The 25,076-nt window shown below is 52.4% G+C and overlaps 2 protein-coding genes across 7 annotated transcripts in view; one reads left to right on the plus strand and one right to left on the minus strand.

The window, feature by feature from the left end:
- The first annotated feature begins 2,670 nt into the window (after nucleotides 1-2,670).
- On the plus strand, nucleotides 2,671-6,541 carry CHST1 (carbohydrate sulfotransferase 1). 5 transcript variants are annotated; one of them, XM_048947239.1, is made up of 2 exons: nucleotides 2,671-2,735; nucleotides 4,648-6,541. In XM_048947239.1, the coding sequence occupies exon 2, from the start codon at nucleotides 4,692-4,694 to the stop codon at nucleotides 5,946-5,948; it is 1,257 nt and encodes a 418-aa protein (XP_048803196.1). In that variant the 5' UTR covers nucleotides 2,671-2,735; nucleotides 4,648-4,691; the 3' UTR covers nucleotides 5,949-6,541. The 5 variants fall into 5 exon arrangements, with proteins under 5 accessions (XP_048803196.1, XP_048803197.1, XP_048803201.1 ...); XM_048947240.1 differs by lacking the exon at nucleotides 2,671-2,735 and adding an exon at nucleotides 2,775-2,861; XM_048947244.1 differs by lacking the exon at nucleotides 2,671-2,735 and adding an exon at nucleotides 2,932-3,096.
- Nucleotides 6,542-8,541: 2,000 nt separating this feature from the next.
- Nucleotides 8,542-25,076, minus strand: part of LOC125694298 (transmembrane protein 263-like) — a 198,777-nt gene continuing 182,242 nt past the window's right edge. For both annotated transcript variants that reach the window (XM_048947256.1, XM_048947255.1), the window contains exon 3: nucleotides 8,542-13,149. In XM_048947256.1, the coding sequence (XP_048803213.1) occupies nucleotides 12,863-13,149 (287 nt within the window). In that variant the 3' untranslated portion in view covers nucleotides 8,542-12,862. The remainder of the gene's footprint in view (nucleotides 13,150-25,076) is intronic.

Genomic DNA, 25,076 nt, shown 5'->3' on the forward strand with positions numbered 1-25,076 from the left:
GGTGCAAGGGTTAATTAAGAGCCAAATTAGATGGAAACGCTTCTCCCCAAGGAAAGTCAATTAAATCTCCCTGGCAAGGACCCAGGGCTGGGCACAACCTCTCTTATAGGGCAGCTCCTGCACACATCTGGAGCTCGAGCAGCTCACAGGGCCAGGATGGCCCAGCACCAAGGGCTCGGTGAGAGGTGGCCAGAAAGATGCACACGATCCATCCTCCTCCTGCTGCACCAACGCACCGCCGGACATTCCCCTGGGAAGCAGATCTCAGCAGGATCTCACCGTGACACCGCTGTGCAGGTGGCGGCAGCTCCTGGCCGCCTTCCAGCCATCTGCACGCCAAAGCAGCACCCACTGCAAATCGCAGCATCTCTGCAAACAGCAAACAAGCAGCTGGCAGCCTGCGTGCGCCTGATAGCCTTCCTGCGCCGGTGTGCCGGCACAGCTCTTTCCTTCCTGAGACAAGGCTGCGTGTGGAGCAGCGCTGCTGGAACAGAGACAACACTGAAAAACAACCACCATCACAAAGCCTGTAGAGAAGGAAGGAAGATCCTTTGGGATAGCAAGAGAGTTTGTTTGCATGGACTTCCTAGAAACAATAAGGCAGAAGTGCTCAGCATCAGTGCACAGCATTCTGCAGAGATGTGTCCATCTGAACGGGAACACTCACTTGGATGTCCCCCAGCAGGGCAGAAGGAGGGCTCCATCCCAACCACCACTACATCAGCCTCCTGGGCACAGGATCACCCAGGGACACCTCCAACCAGGCGGGACAACCCCAGAGCAGAGCTAACACAGAGCAGGATGGATGTTGCTGGATTTGGGATCCTGAGCTATCCCTAGAGATATCCCTAAGAGCTCCCCTCTGCCTGGGGCCAAGGCCTTCAACTGAGCCTTGTGCCAAAACACTGCTGCCCCAGGATGGGGCACACCCCACGTGTGTTGGGCCACCAAGCTCCCAGGGCCCATCAGCCTGCTGCCAGTACCACCAGCATGGGGACAGTGACACACGGTGCCACTGCCGGGTGTCTGCCCACGAGCCAGCTGCCTTCAGAGAGCCCCTGAGAGCAGCGATATTAATGATGCTCCTTTTGATATGCAAACGGAGCGCTCATTACACCTCGCTCTCGCCCCGCATCCTCCGAGCTGTTAATTAAAGAGCGTGCAGGCAGCAGGCAGAAAATTATCGTCGCCTGCAACACAAACCGACAATGCTCCAGTGGCCCACCCCTATGCAGCAGCAAGACAGACAGACAGACAGACTGACTGACCGACTGACCGACCCACCCTGCCCAGCCAACCCTGACCTCCCCACATACCTGGAGCCATTAGCACAGAGGTAGGATGATGGGTGGAAGTCCCACAGAGCTGCATAGGCCCCAGCAAGCACTTTGGGGGGAGAGTAGGGTGAGCTGGATAGGAGGCAGGTGAGTGAGGATGCTCAGTGGCTCACAGCTGGGGTCCTGCCCCTAAATCTGCAGCAGGTGGAAGGAAGGGAGCTGCAGCCTGAGACTGGCACTGTTCAGGCTGAGGAGAAACTGCTACCAAGCAGAACTCTGACTCCTTATCACAAACATGTTAACTGGGGAAAAACTGAAAGAAGTACTATAATGCCCTGGTACTTGGTTAAATGGGGTCGCCATGTTTCTGTGTGCATGCCAGTGTTAAATGTGTTAAATGTTAAACGTTAAACTTCACCATTGGTTTATGGCAGACCCTCCAAGGCACTTATGTGGTTAAGATACATTTTTTGAACCATAACTCAAGGCAAGAGGAGAAAACACAAGGGCTCCACGGAAATCTGCTGCAGGTGACTGTGGGGATGGGAGCCTTTGGGCACAGAGGAGTGTCAGCAGCCTGAGCCTGAGCACCGTGTAAAGCAGTGAGACCTGAGGGCTGGCACAGAGCATGGAGCTGCCATGGAGGGGGGATAACTATTGGAGCGGGCTGCCTAGGAGGTGGGGTAGTCTCTGTCCCCAGAGGGGTTACGAACCGTGTACATGTGGTACTGAGGGCCGTGATTATCAGGTGTGGTGCGGTGGGTTGTTGTTCGGACGTGGTGATTCTGCCTTGACGATTTTATGATGCTCGTGGCAGTGTTCCCCGTCCTGTTGTGGGTTCCTGGACCACGACCCCTCGGAAGGATATGTATACATATACACATTTCTGAGGAGCAAAGTGAGCCGCAAAACGAGCACATGCCGGCAAACGGGAGGGCAGCTGACGCCCGCATTCACCAGGGCCCTCCGCTCGGCTGCGCCTGCAGAGCTCCGGGGCACATCCCCTGGGGAAAAAAAAAAAAATAAAAAAAATAATAAAAAAAAAAACTGTAAAAATACTAAAAAGAAAAAAAAAGGGGAAAACTTGGGGGAGACTTCTCAGCTCGGCACAGACCGGGGCTGCGCCGCCGGGCCGCCCGGAGGAGAGAGGGAGGGAGAGAGCGAGCGAGCAAGGAAGGAAGGAAAGAAGGAGGGAGGGGAGAAGGAGCGCAGCCCCCTCCCAGCCCTCCCCTCGCCTCGCCTCGCCTCGCCTCTCCCCGCCACCGAACGCGACCGAGGGGCGTGGAGGGGCGGCCCCGGCCGGCAGTGGGCGCGGGCAGGGCGGTGCGCGGCGCTGGGCCCCCGCGGCGCGGCTCGGCTCGGCGGAGCTCCGCCAGCGGGGCTCGGCGTGCGCGGCCCGGCAGCCGCGGCGCGGGGCCGCCGGGGATGCGGGGGGAGCTGGCCGCGGCGCCGCGCCAGGTAAGGGCGGCGGGAACGGCCCCGCGACGCGGCTCTGCCCGGGGCTCATCGCCGGCCGTCAACTTCGCCGCGCCGGGAGAGGGCGGCGGGATCGCCGCCGTCCCGCGTCCGGGCGGAGGGAAAGGGGTGAGGCGGAGCTCGGGGGGTCGGAGCTACGCGGGTCCCGGCGCTGCGGGAAGGGGCGGCTGCGTGGGCCGAGGGTCGCTCCTCGGGGAGAGGAGTCCCCCTGGGCCCGCAGAGATAACGATGCTCGCGGGCAGCGGAGCGTTCAGCGGGAGCGCCATCGGAGTGAGCTGATCCGGGCAGCCGCATCCTCGGGAGGAGCGATGCAGTTGAGCAGATGAGAGATAAACAGGCGCAGGTGGATGCTGCGATAAGGAAACTCCGGGACCGGCTCGGGAGCGATTAATTAAATGGGAAGGCGAATGCTGAATGCCAGGAGGAGAGGTTAAAAAAAAAGAACCCCCGGTGTCAAACCCCGCGATTTCAGTGCTGCTCCGACCGGGCAGCGACCTGCGGGGTGCGCGTAGCGCGAACCATCTCTCGGTCCCTCGGAAACGCGGCCGGGATGGGACGGGGGAGCGAGCGGACCAGAGCGCAGTGCCCCGAGCACTGTCGTTCGGGAGGTGCCGTGGGAGCGGCGGTGCACGTGGAGAGCAGAGCGAGCCCCGAGGGGAGTCGAGGCCGGAGGGAGCGCGGGCTGCGGTGTGCGGCGGTGCCGAGCGCTCGCTGCCCCAGCAGGGATCCCTCTGCCGCGGTCCCACCACCGGGCGCTGAGTCGCTGCCCGGGGCGGGTGGGCTGCGGGGGTGCGCAGAGGCGCGGGCGCTATTCAGCCGACCCGACCGCGTGGGATGCCGCCACGCAGCCCGTCCGCAACGTGTCACGTCGCGGGGAGAAGTCGGGGGACACCGGGACCGGCGGCGGGTGCCCGGCCGAGAGTTGTTCTGCAGCGCTGCGGCTCTTCGCGCCCGCAGCGGCCGCAGCCGCGTTCGAGGGGCTACCCCGGCAAGTAGCCGCTCGTCGTAGCTGCGGTGCCGTGAGCCCCGCGATTCCCGTGGCCGGAGCGCGACAAGGACCCGCTCCCTGCGGAGCCCGCCGCAGCGCTGCCCGCCGGGTGCTGCGGCAGCGCGGGTGCCGGGAGAGCTTCTCGTCCCGCGTCCCCCTCCGCGCCGCTGAGAGCGCGTCCGGGCGCACGGGCGACCGCGCCCCGCTCCCCGCCCTCCTCGCCCCCCTGGGCGGCTGCCGCTCTGGGTTGCGGTTTTCAGCTGGTCCCAAAGTCCTGAGTCACTGCGCGGTTTCTATGGAAACAAGCGATGATGGGATCGGGGGGTAGAGGGTGCCGGCTGCGGGATCGGGGCGCGCCCGGCACCGCACCGTCCCGAAGTCCCGCATCTCCCATCGGGGAATAGGAGCAGAGACTGGGAGGGCGGGCGACCGTGTGTGAGCCGTCCTCCCGCAGTACGGGAGCTGGGGCTCTGTGTGAAGGGTGCAGTGTAGCTGGCCAGCACTAGAGAGCAGGAAAGAGGTCCCGCTTGGCAGCTTCCACTCAGAAGATGGCACATCCCGGACTTCTCCCGAATAGGCAGACCTGGAAAAATAAAGAAGCCTTGGAAAAAGTGTTGGCTTGGTGACTCCAAAAGGGTTTGGAGAACCTCGTGGAGCTTCCAAGCCTACACTTTTTCTGAAGAACATTCCATGTCCCTGGAAGTCCTGGCTGGAATCATCTCTGGAGTTGTGCCAGCCTCTTGCTGCTGTCCTCTCCTCTGAAGCAGGCTCTGCAGTGTGTGGCTGGGATCCATGTGGTTAGATCCGATGCGCGTGCACTGTGGGAGGGCATTTGCTGGTAGCAGGAACACTCTAGTCCTTCTTTCTGGTCCTTGCTCACCCCGTGCCTTCTCTGTTGGGTTGCAGACACCAAGACAACCTGTGAAGAAGCCCCATGAAGGTGACCAGCCATGCAATGTTCCTGGAAGGCTGTCCTCCTACTAGCCTTGGCATCCATTGCGATCCAGTACACGGCAATCCGCACCTTCACCGCCAAATCCTTCCACAGCTGCCCCATCCCCGTCAACTGCAGCCTGAGCCAGGATGCTGACGCGGCCGAACGGCTGTGTGATGAGAGCCCCACTTTCGCCTACAACCTCTCCACCAGGAAGACGCACGTCCTCATCCTCGCCACCACCCGCAGCGGCTCCTCGTTCGTGGGACAGCTCTTCAACCAGCATTTCGATGTCTTCTATTTATTCGAGCCCCTCTACCACGTGCAGTACACGCTGATCCCGAAGCTGACACAGAGCAAGAGCACGACAGACCGGCGGGTGATGCTGGGGGCCAGCCGTGACCTGCTGCGCAGCCTGTATGACTGCGACCTCTACTTCCTGGAGAACTACATCAAGCCCCAGCCCATCAATCACACCACCGACCGCCTCTTCCGCAGGGGAGCCAGCAAGGCCTTGTGCTCGCCACCAGTCTGCGAGGCCCTGGGCGCCGTCGATCTCCACCTGGAAGAAGGGGACTGCGTGAAGAAGTGCGGCACCCTGAACCTGACGCTGGCCACCGAGTCCTGCAGGGAGCACGGGCACGTGGCCATCAAAACCGTGCGTGTGCCCGAGGTGAGTGACCTGAGGGCGCTGGTGGAGGACCCGCGGCTGAACCTGAAGGTGATCCAGCTGGTGAGGGACCCGCGGGGCATCCTGGCGTCCCGCAGCGAGACCTTCCGGGACACCTACCGGCTCTGGAGGATCTGGGATGGCACCGGCAGGAAGCCCTACAACCTGGACGTCACCCAGCTCACCACGGTGTGCGAGGACTTCTGGAACTCCGTTTCCACAGGCCTCAACCGGCCGCCATGGCTCAAGGGCAAGTACATGCTGGTGCGGTACGAAGACCTGGCCCGGAACCCCATGAAAAAGACCGAGGAGATCTACGATTTCCTGGGCATCCCCATGGATGGCAACGTCGAGCGCTGGATACAGAACAACACGCGAGGGGACCGCTCCTCATCCAAGCACAAGTATGGGACGGTGCGCAACTCGGCGGCGACGGCGGAGAAGTGGCGCTTCCGTCTGTCCTATGAGATCGTGGCGTTCACCCAGCGCGCCTGCCAGCAGGTGCTGGCACAGCTCGGCTACCGGGCTGCCCGCTCTGAGGAGGAGCTGAAGAACCTCTCCATCAGCCTGGTGGAGGAAAGAGACTTCCTGCCCTTCTCCTAAGGCTGGGCCCCGTTTTTGATACAGACCATTTCAAACTGTTGCCTTATTTTGTTTTCTTTTGTTTGGCTCCCCCCTGACCCTCTTTCTCGTCGTCTTCTCTCCAAAATTTGCACTAAATCTTGAATGGGAATCTCAATGGAGTTCAGAGGAAGTGATTCATGCCTCTCAACACGTTTTGGGCGCACGAGGAATTGGGTCTCTCCAAGCAAGAGCTAGAACTGTGGATGGGTAACAATGTTTACAAAACACACAAAATGTATAAAGCAACCTTCAAGCTTTCCAAACAGAAGGGTACCTGGGGTACTGTACTTTTGCACTGTTTACTTTTACAATGTAAGAGGTAAATATAAATATAATTTATGAATGGCATCATCCCCTCCAGAATAACCCCCTTGCCCCACAGCAAGCAGGTCAGACTGGAAGCTGAATGTGGAGCAACCTCCTTGTCTCAGATCTCAGTTCAATATGTCTGTTGGAGTTCTGTTACAGAGCTGAGCGGGTGGTCAGCTGCTCCTACATGGTGGTTTGGTAACACCTGTGATACTTCTTTGTGCCAAAATCCCAGAACAGGGAAAAAAAAAAAAAGAAAAGGGAAGAAAGTGATTGGGTGGTTTGGTAGAAGCCCAACACAAATGCTTTATTTCTGTGTTTTCTGTAAATAAAAGTGCAATAAAACTGACCTGGAGGTGAACTTCAAGTGAAAGACCTCAGTAAATACAGTGGGTGGATGTGCCCACAGGCAGTGGCTGATGTCTGCAGATCCGCCTGGCTCCCAGTGCAGTGGTGTCAAGCTGGGTTGGAGACCAGCACATCCCCACAAGGATGGCAGAGAGCTGCAAGCCTCCTGCTTCAGCAAGGGCACGTTAGCATCCAAACCTTGTAGCAATGCAAGCAGTGAAGCCAGAAGCCAGAACCTGTGGTTATTTGCAGGCACAATAGCTTGCTGGTGTGGTTGGCAGCAGAGATCCACATCCCCAGCATAGCCCCTTCAACCTGTCCCCCATTGTTCCTGGTGGTCCTTTGTGCCCCATATCACATCCAATGCTGTTGGCATGAGTATTATTGTGCCCTACCCTGGAGGACAGAGAGAAGTTCTCCAGGGTCAGGTCACTAAACAGCAGAATAAGAACAAGCAACCAAAAAGATTCTCTTGGAAATACAGAGAACTCCTTTGGTAGCTGGTAGCAGAGGCAGGAACCTCACACTCCAGGCACGCTGTATCCTAGGGGCCGAACGGGAATGCAGTGATGTTGCAAGGCTGCAGAGCACTCAGAGTCTGACACAAGATGCCTGTCTGTTCAAACCTTGCCTACTGACCAACTTCCAGCAGGAACACCATCCACCCAACAATCCAATCCTGCAGGCACAGTCCACTGACTGGCTATAGAACCAGACCCGCCAGGGGAACAAGGAGGGAAAGTCCTTCCTCTTCTCCCCCCTTTAAAGACCTCTGGAGGAGCAGGTGCAGCTGCTACACAAGGTCAGCTTGTTAGGGGCATGTAGCAAATTGGCTTGATTTAGCAAACCTGCTTGAAGTGGGCAGGGGAGGAGAAATGGTGAGCAGTGGTGGTCAATCTGATGTCTCTCATCAACCACCTATGCTGTCTGCATGGTGACATAACCCACTTTAGCCCTATGAGCAGAATAGGTACAGCATACTCTGCAGTGAATGCTTGCTCCATCCACTGCCTCTGGCTGGTCTGGGGGCAGCTCTGGGGAGAGCTTCACCACCCCAGGCATTTTCTCCTTCATTTTCCACCACCAGTGAAGCATCAACCAAATAAATGGCTTGATTGCCCTATTATTAGCTACTAAATTAATCCTTTTGTCAGCACTTAACAAATGCCGAGCTGTTGGCTCCCAGCCTTATCCCAGTAAAAGGGACACAGGCTGCAGGGCTGCCAACTCCCTCCTCCCTCCTAGAGTTTGGTGGCTCCTCCATTGTGCTGCCATCATCCCTGCTCAAGGGCTGTGTGTTTCCAGGAGTTTGGGGCAGCTCTGCTATGGGAAGTATCTGTGCAGTGGGAGAAGTGGCCAGGGTGACTGGCTGTGCCCATCCAGCACCCATGGTTCCTGCTAGTGAGCAAACACATGGGTCTGACTGCTCCATGAGGCTCCTCTCAGCTGTACAGTAGGAAGAAAACTCCCCTGGGCTGTCAAAACAGACTGCTGCAGGGAGAGGGAGGTTTCTCTCCTTGGCCAAGATAAGCGGCCATGCAAGCCTGCATCAAGAAATTGCATCTGTAGAGGCAAATTCTTCCGTCTTTGCTGAGATTCCACTTTTGGGGCAGGTAGCCTTTCCCTGGCACCAAATACCTCTCTGCACTGGTCTTTAAACCAAATGAAGAAATGGAGTTTAAAAGTCTTCTCAGAACTGCTCTTGCCATTCCAATCAGGAAACCTGCTTGTAGCAAAATTGCTTTTGAATCACAGTTAAAAGTCGTGTCCCAGTTTAAGAGGGGATTGAGCCTCAGCCCTGCTTGGTGCCTCATTTAGAGCCCTTAGGGGAGAGATGTGATTTCCCAAGGAATCTCTAACATCTTCACTCAGCTGCACTTCCTCTACTTGTTTTTCCTCACTGGAAACAAGAAACAGTGCAACAAAGATTTTTATCCTCAAATTTTACTGTAATTAAAATACAGAGATGCAGAATATTCCCAGAAACACACTGCAAAACAAACCAAGCAAACAGATTCAGTAGGAAACCAATTACAGACAATGAAATGATAAAGAACAGAAGTGTCCTCTGGAGCCTGGTGCCATGCATGGGACCGCGCAGCAGCAGCGACGGTGCCGGGTTAGCAAAGGGCTCCTTGGCTCCTGGAGGAGCAGAGATGGGCCAGACGTCCATCCTGGCAGCTCTGTGGCTCTCTCCATCCATCTCCACATTTATGCTCGTGCTGCTATTTTCACCAGGATGACTTTGCAGTGGGGACACGGGAGTGACCCACCCACAGGAACAAAAGCCAACAAGAAAACCCAGAGGGAAAGAAGTGGGTTAAGATTTTCCAGACATGAACACAAGCAGACAGAAAGGGGTGGAAGACATGCACTCCTCTCCCAGCCAGGGCAGCCACAGGAGCAGTCACCCTCTCTGCCCTCCCAGCTAATGTGAGCGTGGATGTGTAATGGAGGTCTCTAGGGGAGCTTTGGAGAGCTCTGCACCTAGGGCAAGACGAAAAGCGAAGGAAAAAAAAGGTGAACGCTAATAGGATGAGCAAGGGAAAAGGGAGGAAAGGAAGTGCCCATGGGCTCTTCTCCAAGCCAGGGTAAGCCTCTGGGGCAGGGGAACGCCCAGCTGTGGTGGGGCACTGAGCTGTGTGTAGAACTGCGGCCCGGCCCTGCAGTGGGGGGATCCTGGCAAATGCCTGGGGGAGATCTGGGAGTGAAGAGGGGCTGGCTTGGTGCCTGGACCCTCTTTTGGGCACACTGATCCAGCCAAACGGAAACAACCTCATTATCATCACTGTTGTGGAAGCAGGGCCCCAGTCAGGAGCAGAAAAACACCACACCCCAAAACTCATGTTCTTCCACACTCTTCCCTAGGGCAAACTCTCTTACATTCATCCTCTGATTCAGAGCCTGTCCTAAGAATCAAATTCTCTTTGTGCTACTCCCTTTCTTGCTCCTCCTGTCCTCCTCTCCTAACACCAGGACCCAAATCTTCCTTGAATGAGCTCCCTTCACCCACCTATCCACCTTCACACTGTCCCCCTTGTACCAAGTCCCCCAGCTGGTATCAATGGGACTGAAGCAAAATGTAGTTCTTAGCCTCTTCTTCAAGAGGCTGTGTGAGAAGTGGCCTGGGTGGCCTTTGTGCTTACAGTGATGGATACCAATGCTGCTTCTTTCTGCTCTGGCACAAAGAGTGCCCAGAAGAGCAGCTCAGGACTGGATCACTCGGATCAAATGAGCAGGCCTAGCACACCAGCAGCCGTACCTCCACAGGCCTTCCTCTGAGCCCAGCGTGTTTATGTATTCCTGAACACTCATTAAGCAGCAGGAGGCCCTGGTTTTTGAGTAGATTTAATCTTCTGTCCCCAGCTGCTAGTTTTCCCTTTTTTTTTTTTGCTATTTACGGTGCATGAGCTCTCCATTAGCTGGGCTCAAAGGACAGCAGTTCTCTTCTCCCCTGTTCAGGCTATCCATCAAACGGGGACAAATGGGGAGCTTCACTCCATTTACTGCAGGGAGTCACCAAAGAACAGAAGAGCAAAGATGGGAAACCCCTAGGTTCCCTACAGCCTTTCTCAATGCACCTTTATCATATTTTCCACGCCTGCAGACAATAGCTTGAGAAGGATCTAATGCTTCCCCCAGAAGAACAGGCCTGTGTGGGATACTGGTTGTCAGAGCATGATGAGCTCCCCATCATCTGTCCAGAGGTGGATAGTTATGTGAAGCTTTTTCACAGCATCTTCTCCTGCCTAAAGCCTTGGAGAGGTAGTGACGAGGAGTCCCAGTGGGTAAGAAACTATGTATTTCCACGAGAGCTGGTGACAGCACAGCTAGTTATGCACAAGCAGCTTTTAGCTTTGGGGCTAGAGATGGATTCAGAAGCAGTCTGTGATTTGGAATAAGAAATGAGACACACTGAGAGAGAGCGGTGAGCAGAGATCCATGCAGTGCAGACTGCCCTCCTGCTTAGCAGGGCATTCACTACAAAGGAAGAACAGAAAAGGTTTCTTCTGGCCTTGCTCACTGCCACGAGCATCCCAGCAAAGTGCAGGTGCACAAGACCTGATCTTTCTATGAAGCTGCTGCCGTCAGAGACTGAACAAACACATCTGGGTCAACGTGGCCTTCTCAAGAACAAAGCACACAAGGAGAGGAAATGCGCACTCATACTGAACGCCGTTTCCTCTTTAGAAACAAAGATGTAGGTTAAACCACTCTCATGGTACCCAAAGTAAAACAGTGTGGAGATCAGGAAGCTCTTCTCATTGCAAACGGCAGGTCTGCTGCCCAGCCAGGGGCACAGGGAGAACCTAGCAGCAGCATGATGAGCACAGGGACACAGTGACTTGTGGCAGGCCCAAAATGTGGACTGAATAAAGGTCAGAATCAAAACGGCTTCACAAGCCCAAGAACATTCAGGCAGGATTGGGAGGGGATGACTTGTACTTAAATATTCCCTGATGTTTGAGGCCTAGGCAGCCAGGAAATGCAATGAGCCTGCACAGGAAATGAAAACGAAGGAAGTTGGCTTCGACGTCCAAAGATAGGGCAGAAAGTAAACAAACGGCACAGACAGGAGAAAGGAGATTGTTCACATTCCTTTGGTTTCAGTAAACTAAGCTGTTGGGCCACGGAGAGGACATCTTCCTCAGAACTGTGATTATTGTGACAAGGACCCTATACAAACCTACATGCCAGAAGTGCCAAAGATGACGATGTGAACTCCTCCACGGCAGTGGCACAGTTTTTCTCACCTGGCTGAAAACATGCCTGTGGGTTGCTACGTACACACACGCTAATACATATGCATATCTATAAAACACAGCACAAACACTGCTTCACTTGCCTACGCATCCAACAGCTAACAACCTAGGCTACTAACCTGCCAAAGCCAGGGAAGGCAGAGTTAATGTTGGAACCTGCGGCTTTCCTCACCCCGAGAATCGCAGGGGCCGTGGAGTGTGAGCATGTGCACGTGCGTGTGTGTGAGTGCACGATGTCACTGACCCCCGAGCATCACGGGCCAGATTGAGGATGGCTAACGCTCCCAGATGGATGCAGGTGTCTGGGTTTCTGCGGCACTGAGAGTTTGGGTGGGCTTTTAGTGCAATACGGTGGTTCAGAGGAGCTGGGCTGGAGCTCCTCAGGGACATGTTCTCCAAAGCAATGCACCCCACTCCCAGCCAGGCACTGCTCCCGGGGTGCTGAGCCACAGGAGAGCGAGGCTCTCAGCCTCCCTGGAGCAGAATTTGGGTGGCATTTGGGAACACACTTGCTTGTGGTTACCAGTGACATCTGTGGAGTGAGTGTGGCCTACAGCCAGAGTGCCCCTTTAGCAAATGGGGATACTGCAAGGACTTCAAGGGTCAAATCCAAGGGCTGGTTTGTGTCTCTACGGTAAGGGCACCTCTCCTCTCTCACCAGCGGCGCACCCACTACCTGTGCTGTAACATCACAGATGCCTAGCAGATACCACTGGCAGCTCTCTCCCCCAGTGAGAATATACAGCAGATTTCATCCTCCTGCCTCCCACCAAGGAAATCCACACAGAAGTTGATGGTCTGGGACACATGATACTCTTGTGTGGCATCATAACTGGAGCTGCACTGTTGAGATTGAAGGTTCGTTCTCTGAAGGGTGCAATTCAGCCAGGGAGTGTGTGACTGGGAGCAGCCTGTGAGTGGGCCCTGAAAGAAAACCTAAGAGATGCAGGGCAGGAGGGAGGTTTCCCTCTCTTCACAGTATCTCTCCTTTGTGTCAGTGGGACTTTCTTTCACCATTCTCCCCCAGACAGACTCCCCAGGCACACCTCTCAGGGCTGAGGGAAGTGCTGTTTCAAAGGCTGTCTTCCCTGATGAAGCTGAATTCAACTATACAACCCACGCCCCAAGACAGGCGTAACTCACCCTGTCCCCTTGTCCCTGGCTCCAGGCAGATGGAGCCTCTCCCACCCCTCTGTGCTTACAAGAGGCAGAAGGGAAGAAGGAAACCACACAACAGAGACAACTGTGCTTTGAAGTCCTCGGAGCAGAGATGGTTCCCAGGAGGTGATGGGAGTGAAAGGCATAGACAGCGGCTCTGGGAGCCCTGAGCCAAGCAGGAGGTGCTGAGCAGGCTGCAGCCGGAGTCTGCTCGGGTGCTTGACCCTCCCTGAAGTGGCTGGTTCCAACTCAAAGAGGGCTGTGTGTGGGAGAGTATGGGCAGGTAGACCTTTTGGAAAGGGGCTGCGATGGGGATTAGTCAGCCTTGTCCTTCTTCTTTGCGGTGAAAGGGACTTTGCCAGCGACAGCGCTGCCCACAGCTCCGACGCCACCGGTCACAGCCGAGACGCTGCCCTTCACCAGTCCAACGCCGGCAGCAGGGACGCTGGTCACAGCCGTCTTGGTGAGCTCCAGACTCTTGCTGCCCACCCAGGCGACTCCTCCCAGCGTGGCCCCCACCGCTCCCCGGGTGATGCTGAACAGGCCGCCCGTCACTCTCCAGATCACCCCCGCCTGCTGCTGTGGATGGTCCTTGCTGGCATCTGTGGGAGAAAAAGAGAGACAGTCAGTGGGGCCAGGCTGAGGGTCTTCTTCCCAGGCTGCGCTCCCACCATGGCCCTGCTCCCGCGTGCAACTCAATGCAAATGCCACTAACGGGAGATGTAATCCCATCCTCTATGTGTTGACTAACAGCAGTAAATCACAGCCAGCACGGGACAGGCTGCTGACAGCAGCGGTTGATGCTGGCGTGGCCGCAGGCCCTCAGAAGCAGCTGTTTGGAGGCAGCCCTACACACATGTCAGATGAAGGACTGAGGTGCAACACACACCTATCTGCTGGAGATGTAATTGAGCTCGCACAGATAGCAAACTGCAGTAAAGATACAGTGACACGGACGTCACCTCAGGTTGTACAAGCCCTCCAGAGAGCTCAGTGCTGTATTTAATAGTGTTAAGACTGCTAAGCTTAAGTTGATACGCTCTGTCATGCTGTCTACCTGTGCCAGCTGGAGGAAGGCCAGCACGCTGTGCCCACCCAAGCTGCCATCGCACCTGCCCACAGCCCTGCAGACGTAGTGCTCACAGCTCGCCAGCTCCTGAGAAGGGGCTCGAGCCATGTTGCTGCAGGGGGATCCGGGCCTGGCAGCCCTCCTGGCAGCCCCCGCACAGCCCTCCCCGCTGCCTCAGCTGACAGCGCTGAGCCAAGCAAAGGAGGAGCTGCTCTTTTCGTGGGACGAGATATTTTGGAGTCTCTGCCTTCTGATTCACTGCCAGTTCCGTACAGGAGATGAGTTACTAATAATTGCAGAAATACAACAAAGCAATTGTGACAGGAAAAAAAGCAAGCACCAGCTGGGAAGGCAGCAGCCCTGAAGCAGCAGCATCCCTCCTCACCCACTGCCTGCTCAGAAGAGAGGTGAAGAGGCTGCACAGCACTAGTGCAGTGGGAGGTCTCCTAGCCCCCTGCTACATCCACACCTGGTTTCCTCTTCCAAGCACTCAAGTCCTCCCCACCCCCTTTCTCTGAAGCAACTTGAGAAGAAAGCCCCATGTTTACCTGCTCACTGCTGGCCTCTTTCTTTGGTTGTTAATAATATTCCAGGCAACAAAAATTTTTTACCTGGTTCCCCCTCTTGATGCCTCCACCCCTTCTCATCTCCATGCAGGTTGGAGCCAGCACTGTTCCAGGCAGTGTATTTCCTTTGCTAGCAAGCAAAGGCCCTGTGAAGGCTGGAATGCCAGCGAGTAGCTCTCTGAGGTGTGGGGCCTCAGCGCGCTGCTGCCCTTCTTGGTGGAGATGTCAGACTTAGTCTGAGCAAACGCCTTCCTTTTACTGTTAGCATCTTCTTTCACCCTGCATCCCTACCACATCTGCTATTCAGTGTACTTCTGCCCAGCAATACTGTGAATTTGTTGGAGCAGAGACTGTCTTCCCACCGTCCACATGACACAAACACTGTAGGATCTCTAAGTACTGCTGGAAAACAAGCCTTTTTCTTTTTCTCCTTTTTTTTTCAAACAAGCCAACCAGACAGCAAACAGCAGGGCATAGATTTTATCCTTGGAAGCACTGCCTGCCCTGGAGTGCTGGATGCAGACAGCTGAGGGGACAGCCCGACCTTGCCAAATGGATGGAGCTGCTGTGCACCACCAGCAGTGGTCCCAGCAGGCACTCCCAGACTGCAGCAGGCCCTCTGTGGGAAGGGGATGCTCTGGGGCTCTGAGGAAACAATTCCAGATGCCTTCAGACTCTAGTGGCTAACTTTTAGGTGCTTAATATAGGGTTTAAGCTAGGAAATTTATTTATAGTCAGGGAAGAGATTTAGATTAGGCACATGCATGAACTAGGTGCTGTGATAATCCTTTCCCAGTTATTTTTGTGTCCTAAAAACTCTCCAGCTCTGGGGGTCTTTGCTCAGAGCCATATGTTTCCCTGAGCTCTGGTGGGCTGTGGAGCAGCCATCCCTCGGGTAGGTTCAGGACAGTGCCTGCGAGCAGCCTGGGTTTGCCAGCTCTGGTGACTTGGAATAAGCTGTAGATTACACACTAGTCTGATCATCTAGGCAGCAAAATGGAGCTTGAGAAGGGCCAGTGCAGACTTTCTGATATAACCCTAAGCAGCTACTTTTCTTCTGGGTATACAATACATTGCCTGGCTTTTCCTCAACAGTTTCTAAGTCCTTTTTTTCTTTCCCTCATTGCTGCTGAGACCTTCTGGCTCCATCTCCAGCTCAGCTGCCAGCTGCCCAGCCATTGCACACCGCTTAGCCAGTAAGGCAGGCATCTTTTGTTTTTTGTCTTCAGCCCAAGGGCAGGACAGCACCCAGAAGGATGGGTGTGCCATCATGGGCAGGATGGAACCACAGGGTCCCCGTGTTCCTGCTGGCCATGGAAGCAGGATCCTGTGTGTCCCTCAGAGGACTGCAATGCAGAAGCTCTGGGCATTAAGCAGCGTGCTCAGCTGCAGAACCAAGTGCTGTATCAATGCAGCAATAATCTCCCTGGCTTCGCCTGGGTAAACTTATGTCCGAGGCTACCTGGAACCTCTCTGCCTGAGGTTTTAGCCCTCCCACGTATTTCTGGGACCACTGCCCAGCTCACTGACCGACACCACTGTGAACATCACTTAGGTGCTGTGTGCTTGCCTGCAGGTAGACAGCCCAGGGACCAGAGGGGAGGAGGCAACTGCAGATGAGATTGAGGGGGGATGCTACTCTGCCAGCAAAGAGCTACAACATATTGGAGAAAGTGTCAGGAAATACTAATGAAGAGAGACAAGGACAAAGGTTCTTTCTGATTAAGCTAGGCAGAGTCAACAAAGCTGCAGCATCCTGGAGCATCAGTGCTTGAACGGTGCCTGCACCTGCTCTGCAGCCACTCTCACGGTCCTTACACTCCGCAGACAGCAGGGAGGAGGAACGAAGGACCTGGCCCTAGGAGGGTGAGAGGCTGTTCCAGAACCATTCCCAGGGCTCCAACACAGACAAGATGCTGTACCACCAAAAACATTAATAGTAACACAAAAAAAAAACCAACTCAAATTTGGATATATTTGAAAAGAAAAAGAGAAATCCCTTATGGCCTCAAAATGCAAGGGGACACATCCTATCGTGGCAGCATGCTGAAACAAGTCGTATTTGTACTATACTCCAGAGGATGTGTCAAGAGCTCTCCAGCCAGCCCTGGTTAGTTTGTCTTCTGGACTGCAATAAACCCCATAGTAAGCTGTCATGTAAGATAAGCATCGGATTTACAGTGCAAATTAGCCTCTCAGACAATGGAGTGAGCTAAGCATTTTGTTGGCACAGAGGAGCCCAGATTAAGGGCGAGACAGGCAGCAGAGATGAAATACACAAAATAATCAGAGAGACAGACACACAGCCAGAGCACGGGAACAACTCTGTTCCCTGGAGCCGGCTGCAGCCCATGCTGCTCATAAAAGCTCTTCACCATCTGTCAAGCTCTTTTCTCTTCCATCAATGACCTGCCCTTTTTGAGGGTCCCTTCAGCTTCGCCTCGCCCCACGTCAGCTCAGAACACAAAAAGGAGGAGGAAAAGAGAAGAGTGAAGCACAGTGCTGTACAGACACTGACTCTCCATGCTGAGGTCGGTGTCCCACACAGCATGCTGCTCCTGCCCATAGCATCGCTGCCCCCAAGCTGTCAGTGCAGAGCTGGGGTCCCACTGCTGCGTACCATACAGAACAGCACTTCCTCATTGGGTCCCGGCCAGGTGAGATTAGTACTAGTTGTTCTTTCTAATCGACTCATATAAGCAGCCTCTTCTGAACAGGAAGGTGAGGTGAGGGAGCAGCATGCATAGCTCTCCATCCATAGGACACATTTGTCCCAGCTGAGCCCAAGGCAAAGGAGCTGGGCTGGCTCAAAGACCAAAATGCAAACACTGCCTGGCTCCAATCTGTCCCTCCACAGAGATGAGACGGGATGAGATCCCAGCTCCTGCCTGAATGATGCCTCTGGCAGCCATTAAGTGACCCTGTGATGGCAGCTGGTGCACTGAGACAGGTTCCTCTACCTGGAGAAACGTCTGGTCTGGAGGAATAAGCAAGGGGTGGAGGGTCAGTGACTCACACAACCCAGTCTCAGCTTCGCCACTAAATTTTAAGCAACTCTGAGTAAATCATTCTCTCATTTAATGCCTCTGCAGCACTGCAATTGAGAATGCGTGATTTTCTAAAAGCCTTAGCTGTTGAGTCACACCAAAGTGTGCATGGGAGAGAACTTTCCAGTCCTAATGTTTCTTGGAGAAAAAGCTGGAGTTTGGTTCAAGTGCACTCCTAAAGCTCTGAGAATCCCAAATGGATTATTGTTATTTTTAACCTTGCGATTTTCTGAGCCTACCTCAATTTGAAACGCATGGGGTTGGCACTGCTGCTTCTCTTCCCCTTCTGTAAAGCGATGCTGAAGTTAATGATCCCTATTTCCTTGTATTGCTGGGCTGTCGTGAAGGTTAATTAGGTACACTTGGTGCAGTGCTTTAAACGGGAAACTGTGTTTGTATCATCATGACTGGCACTGACACATTCCTGTTGACATTCTCAGTAGAAATGCCAGCAACAACTTCCAATTTATCTCTGGAGAGGTTTCCAGCCTTACAGACAAGTCACAATGGCGAGGGAAAAGCTTGCCCCCTCCCAGGCACACCAGCCAGCAGTGGAGCTGCTGACTGTATAGCTCAGAATCTCAGCTTGGGAGAGATGCTTCTTTTCCTGCACAAGCCACTAAAGTAGGCAGGGATTGCTCCGAGGGCTGGGCATCAATGAAACCTTGCTGCACACCTCCAAGGAGGGCCCTTCTCCGGAGAAGGGCCAGCTCTGCCTTCTGCCATGTCTCTAGAGAAGACTGAGCTGACCCTTGCAGGAGACAGCTATACCAAGCATCAATGCCTGTGATGAAGGAACTGCTGTTCCTGCCCTTTGCAGCACTTCAGGATCAAAGACCTAGATCTGGCTGTGTCAAAGCCAAAGAATTAAAGGGAGCACTGCAGAAACCTTGCACACTTGTGTTTCCTTCCTGCCACACATCCCATGCTGCAGCTGGTTGAAATGGCTCCATGGGCTCTGCAGCTGTACCCCCCCCAGCCCCGCCTGCCCAAGCACTGACCACTGCAAACCAAGGTGATTGCCACCAGCAAAAAGCCTAGAAATGCCACATTGAGTTTACCACTTGAGCTTTAAATGCTAATTGCCAGAGTCTGCAATCAGCAAGACATATCTGCCTTTCTCTGCTACAGGACAGCTTGTGAGATCCTGCTGCATGCAGCAAAATGGGGGCAGCTGTCTCCAAAGCCTGGTTCACCCCAGGGCTCGTCACTGGCACAATAAGCTTTAATTGTTCTTTGCACATGCCCCAGGAGCATTATTAACTGCTGAAACATCTTCCTTGCAGCATTGCAAGAGAGGGTTCAAGAGGGTAAATGAACAGTGATACAGAGTGGCTTGTTTTCCTCAGTGGAGCCTGGGGGAAAAGCACTTTGACTCTGGAAGTGTGAGGTGCTGTACTGTGCTTTGCCTTGGTTGGGAATTTTCTGTTGGGAATTTCCCTTCTGTTGGAAAACATCACATCACCAAAACTACTTGTAAAGATGTGGTGGTATTATTGAAACCTCCACTGAAAAGGGAACTTGGAGAGCTTGGCCTCAGAGCAGCTAATACCCCAGTGGTGAAGCACTAAGCCTCGGGTCAGCCCAAGGATGCTCCCCAGCCTCCCCGCATATCTGCTCAGTGGCTCAAACTGCAGATGAAAGTCATGTCCTCTCTTTCCCTTTCACTTTGCAGGAACAGACATTAACTGGAGGAATGTAAGCTTGCTCTCTAATTTTGCAAGTGCAGTTTGCAATGGTCTGTGAGGAACAACCATAGTCATCTTTCAGCTGGGGATGCCGCCTAACACCAGGAGGCAGCAGCCAGCCCCACCTCCGCAGAGCCCACAGCATTAGGGAAGGCACGTGTCCTCTCGCTGCAGAGGGGAAATAATAAGCACTAATTGATTGGTCTCAGGGAGCTTCTTAGAGACAATCTCCCTGCTCCCACCGGCATGCTTAACCTCCAATCTGAGAGAGAAAAAAGTGCACACTGGGACAAAGTCCTCAAAAGGTTGTCGTCCTCTGGCATAAATCATAAGTGCTTAAGGATGAGGACACTCCATTTTTATCAGCTTGTTCAACTTCTGCCCTAATGAGACCCTAGTCTCATCTGAAACAAATGTCATCTCTGACCACAGGGCGCACTTGTAAGGAAGGTGAGCCCACAGGAGAGCCCAGGAGCAAAGCCACATGGACATTGCCCGTACAGGACAAATGAATCCGGACACAGCGTTTCCACTTCCAACACAATGTCTGTTTTTCTCATTATGGAATGCACAGAGAAGGTCAGGCTTTTGCTACTGCTTATACGGGTTACTAAAAAGCCTACAGGATGTCTCAAGGCCACTGACTGTGCAGAGAGACGATCCCAAAGGGCATGAGATCTCAATTTGCCCAACTGACTGTGGCAGCTGCTTACTCCCCCCGCACAAACCTCCAGGTCCTGCACAAGAAACCAGAATGACATGTTATGGGTAGCATCAACAGCAAGGGACAGCTATCAGATGACCTTTCCTTTCCCTCTCTATTGTGTTAAAAGCATCAGAAGTGGCCATCAGACTCACTTTGTTTGAACTTTATGTCCCTGTCTACCTTCCATTTCCACTCCCTGCTCCACCTACGAGCTCTTGATTCAGTCAAGAGGCTTGCTTGGCAGGAAGCACAGAAAGCTCCTGCTTCTCGTGGTCCTGCTGGAGTCTCACGGTGACACTGTGATTTTGGATCATAAAGACAGGATCACCTCTTGCTGTGAATATGGCCTAGCACAGGGGGTTCTTAATCTCATTTGGGGATCTGTGGATGGAAATGGAATCGTTCAGTGGCAATGATGATTTTTCAGTGTCTTCAAGCTTTAATGGCTTGGGGAGGGGAGCTTTCACACAAAATGGCACTTTCCTTAAAAACAACCTTGCCTTGTATTTGTGCCTAGGCTGAAGAGACCACCTTTTAAAGCTTGCTCTTTGACCCATGTTAGCTCAGCTCTTGTCAGAGTGCTACGCCTACTCTGACAGCTCTCTAACAGTGATTGCACATTCTTTGCTGAGCTGCTTTCAGCTGCTCGTGATAGCACCTGGCACAAAAAGACCCCAAATGAATCACACGCTCTTGTTAAACATCCTTGTTAATTCAGCTCTGATGAAGACGCGGGCGGAAAAAAAAAATCAATATTTGTTAAATGAAAAAGGACAAAACCTGTAGAGAAATAAAGGTCATTTTCATGGTTCTATGAGGCCCCTACAAACAATGGAGAGTAAATAACATAATCCAAGCTTATGTAAGAAACGACTTTTTTTCCATGCTCTAGTGCTACCTGGTGGATTTTACACAAAGGCAGACTGAGTTAAGCCACTCCTGCCCTGTGAGGCTAGAATTCCTTCCCACGACAACGTGCCTGACTTCACCATTTATCAAAAAGTGCCTGAATATGGTCCCAGCAGCAGTTTGGGAAGGATCACGGAAGGGAAAGACAGTCACATCTAACTGGCAGAAAGGTGCTCTAAGCTGAACGATCGGACATCAGAAATCTCTGCTCATCCATCGGCTGCCATCTGAATTTTATATACTCTACCCCTTATTATTAAAGGCTTAATCTGCCTACATTAAAGAAGCACATGATTGCCATTCAAACACTCTGCAGATGACACATCCAAAAATTTGTCCCAGAAAATTTAGGAACAAGTCCTGCCGTGCTGACAGAGGTGACCCAGGTTCAGGCATTTCCTCTTGCTGTTCCTGGAGCAACTAAGCAACAGACATTGATGTTTTCCAGCATAATGGCTGGCACCAGAAAAATCCAGGAATTGCCCGTTTATTCTAATTTTCTGCCTACTTTCTGCCCTAAAGGTGCATGGAGGAACTGAAGTAAAAATGGAGTGAGGCTTAAAAATCAAAGACACAGATTTTAACTGACCTAAGGTCTGAGTGAACATTTCTGACTCAGAGAAATGACTCGTTCACCACAGTGGCTATCTGGGAGTCTTTCTGTCCATCCAAAGGATAACAAGACAGTTAAGCTAAAAGCTGTTTGCTTCCGTAACAGTGGAGCTGGGAGTCCACCAGGGAGGCTCAGATGTATTTGTCTGCTCATGCTTTAGCATGCCAGAAACAGGCATGTTATTCTGCTGCTGGTAGGTGTTCAATGGCAGAAAAACTTATTTCCTAGCTCAGCTGTCAGGGGGAGAGTGCTGCATTGGTGAGTGGGCAGGTATGCTGCCTCTGGAAGCAAGCAGATGAGCTGGCAGAATAGTGAAGTACAGGAGCAAGTTGCATGTCAGAAGATTTAATCTATTCCAGTGCAAAAATCACACCCCAGAACCATGTCCGGACCTCTTGCATGTCCCCTCACCTCTGTCACATTTAAGTGTGACAACCAGCCCTCCCACTGCTGTGTTCCTAGCGAGCCTGTCACCTGAAAATCTCAGCCCCAAATGCATAAATTAATGGTAGCACTAACACTGTCCAAGAAGACATCACATCTCCTTTGTGCTACACAGACAACGAGCTGCTGCTCAGGAATGTGAGGCCACGAGTGTGGCAGCTCCCTTTGCCTTGTTCCATATTCATGCTCTCGCACTTCTCATTGCAGATTTCAGCAAGGCACAGCAGGGCTCAGTGTGCTCAGCTTCCCAGTGGGTACTGATGGGCTCTACCCGGTGTTTGGGCTACAGATAAGGTGGCATTTTTCTTTGATGCTCTCAGAGATGCTGGAATATCTAGGCCTTCCTTTGAGATCAGTACTTCAGACCAGTAGGACAAACACCGCTAATACTTCTGCTCTCATTCATTTTACCAACTGGTGGAAAACCTCTCCTATGCCTGGCTTGGATAATGGTGTGCCAGGGAAAGCTGACAGTCTGGAGGACCTCAGACCCCTCTGGGATCACTGCCCTTCTTCAGTGCAAGCCTGGTTTGAATCAAAGCTGAGATAAAGGCTGGTTTCTCTCTGAGCAAAGGGCTCAGTGGAAAAATTCAGCTGCACACCTGTCACAGCATTTTGGATCTCCATGTTAAAACTGCATTCATACTGTCTTGATTCTATAATGCAACCCCACATGGCAATGTAGTTATGATTTTGCTATTGGGAAATGAAGCACAATATTACTCTTTCTCTACAGATATTCCCCCCCTCCCCCCCCCTTTTTTTTTTCTTTTTTTTTCCCTGCAGTTCTGCTCACAAGGGAAGCAATAAAACAGGACAGTCTATTCCTTTAAAAACGAGTGACTCTTCACGGATGCTTCCAACTACCCTGGTACAGAGCTGCAAGGATCCGGTCAGCTACATCCCAGTTCTCACATCAGGTGTCCAGCTCTGTTTGTGGTCCACACTCAGTCCCATTCTATGCTCTTTCTCAACTCAAGATACAGCCTTCAGAAACTCCAGACCCCAATGTGCCGCACTCCAGCTTGGCTAGAGTCATCATTACAAAAACTCATTTGCACCTCTATTTTCCTCCCTTTGTTTCCAATCAGATGCCTACAGGGAACAACTGGAGTGACATGAATCTCATCAGAGGCTGATGTCTCATCAAAAATCCCATCAAGTTATCATCTAGTCCCAACAGGCCCACCACGGAAAGAAAACATCTTGTCATGGCTTGGAGGACCCCCATGTACATTGTGTCCTCTGCAGGGAATTTTAATGGGTTCAGGAATCAGAAACTGGATTTTACTTTAGAAAGTTAAAAAAAAAACAAATGGAACACCTTTTTATTTAAGTGTCCTTTTAGCTCATAATGGTGCTTTTCTGGACTCTTAGCAACAAAACAACTCCAAGTTAAGAGACTCCAGGCAGAGAAATCTGAATTCTCCAACAACTCCACAGCAGAGCCCAAGTGGCTGAGCAGACCCTGCAAACACATCTCCTACCTGCTGAGCATAAGCACACATCTGCTCAAGCAATGGCTCCTGCAGTGGGATGTGTGCAGCCCTGTTCACTGCTCAGCCAGAACAACCTTATGGGATTAATTCAACCCCCACATACCTTTGACTTGGAAAATGCCGCTGACACCACAACCCCAGCCCAGGGTGCAGAACATGCCGTTCCTAAATGCTGAGCCCTGTTTCTGAAAGGGATGAAGAGCCTTGTGGCCTCTAACCTGCACCTTCCAGATTCCTGCTTAATGAGTTTTTATCAAGCCTCCTGTGGCCGCATGCAAGCATCCCTCCAGCTAGGGGCCATCCCAAGCACAGACCAACGCTGTCTGCTGAGCACTAAAGGCCTCTCTTCCCCTCCAGCAACAACTTGGCTGTCTGAACTCTGGCTGGCTGATGGCAGCACCTGGATGTCAGCCAATGGCAGTAAGTTTTTCTGCAGCTGAATATGTTTAGTCCCCTTCCTAGGACAGCGGCTCCATTATACAGCTATTGTTTATGACCCCAATTATCTCCCAGAAACTGGTCCTTGCCTGCAGTTAATAACCAAGGCTAAGTGATCAACCGTTAGGACTCTAGCAGACTGGTTGTTAACTTCCCTGTCGACCAAGTTCAGAGTCTTTTACTGCTATTAGAAATTCAGATTAATGATTCATAACAGAAATGGGCTCTCTGGCGATACAACCAGGTGAGGCCAGGTAAGGGGGGAAAGAATCACTGCTTCTTCCTCAAGAAGATGAGCCTTCCTTTAACTCACAGGTATCCAACCTTTTGGCTTGCCTGGGCCACGCTGAATGAAGAGAAATTGTCTTGGGCTGCATATAGAACATATAATATAGTGGAAGTATATAAGTAACAAAACTTCTTTTTTTTTTCACATATATATATTATTAAAACATAAAAAAAGAAAGGCAACAAAAACTATAGACCAGTGGGATATTTGACCGTGTTCTTGCGAAACTAATGAATGTGATAACTCGTTAGCTTATTAAATTATTTTACAAAGGAACACAAGCCCAAGTTTAATAATTAAATAAGAAAACAAACACGTTTGCTTAGTAACAAAACCGTGTGTCTTCCCAGGCCCACACCCATGTAGGTGGGTTGAGATACTGCTGAGATCAGCAATCACTGCATTTTACTCACCATGTGGCACAAGCATATGTAACGTGCAATACACATGGGCTTCAATGCCACTGGTGGGTGTAAGAGGTGGAGCCAGCACTGCCCTGAGGCCTCCCCTCCACAATCGGCTCATGAAAAATATCACTGAGAATCACATAATAACGTTAGAAGTTGAAGGCCTTGTGGGGCCGCATGCAGCCCACTGGGCTGAGGGTTGGACATGTGTGGTTTAACTCCTTCTCAGCTTCTCCTGGTGTCTGGGAGATGGCAAATTTTGCTGAGTGCTTCAAACTTTTCTTGGGGCCTGGATAGCGTGTGCAGATCTATATATAATACAAGCTCACTCCCTGGAAACTGCCTTCAAGGACCTTTTCCAAGCTGTAATTCCTAACCTAGTATTTCAGATTCCCCGCAGTTAACAAGAGCAAGCCAACACTGCAAATCCCCGTGGGGTAGGAAAATAAAACCTCAAAAGGAAAGGCTATATAGAACCAGAGCCCAGTGTGTAGAAATGAATCTCAGGTTTTAAGAGGCCATCTATGGCCAATAACAGACACATTGTTAGCCTGTGCCAGCCTATCCCTCATATCTTGATTTGTAAAGCAGCCCTCCAACAACTCATCAGAAAACAGTAGTTGCAATTCAGAGAAAGCTAACACTGCTTCCATTTCACAGCTTGCTCTTGTCCTCTGAGTGCTAATGAAAGATCATCAGCCTGGCTCTCATAGGCTCACAAGGGCCACCAGGTACCCTACAGGACATAATGTTCTGGATGTTCAGCAGCTCTTACTCCATAAAGCATGTAAATCTGAGAGTGGGGAATTACCACCACAGTCTTTGGCAATCAGTCTGGATAGACTCAGTATGAG

Source organism: Lagopus muta, chromosome 6 (genome assembly GCF_023343835.1).
Source record: "Lagopus muta isolate bLagMut1 chromosome 6, bLagMut1 primary, whole genome shotgun sequence".
In the NCBI taxonomy this organism is placed as follows: domain Eukaryota; kingdom Metazoa; phylum Chordata; class Aves; order Galliformes; family Phasianidae; genus Lagopus; species Lagopus muta.

Excerpts from the sequence above, each read along its gene's own strand:
- CHST1 (XM_048947239.1), top strand. The coding sequence starts at position 4,692 with ATGCAATGTTCCTGGAAGGCTGTCCTCCTACTAGCCTTGGCATCCATT.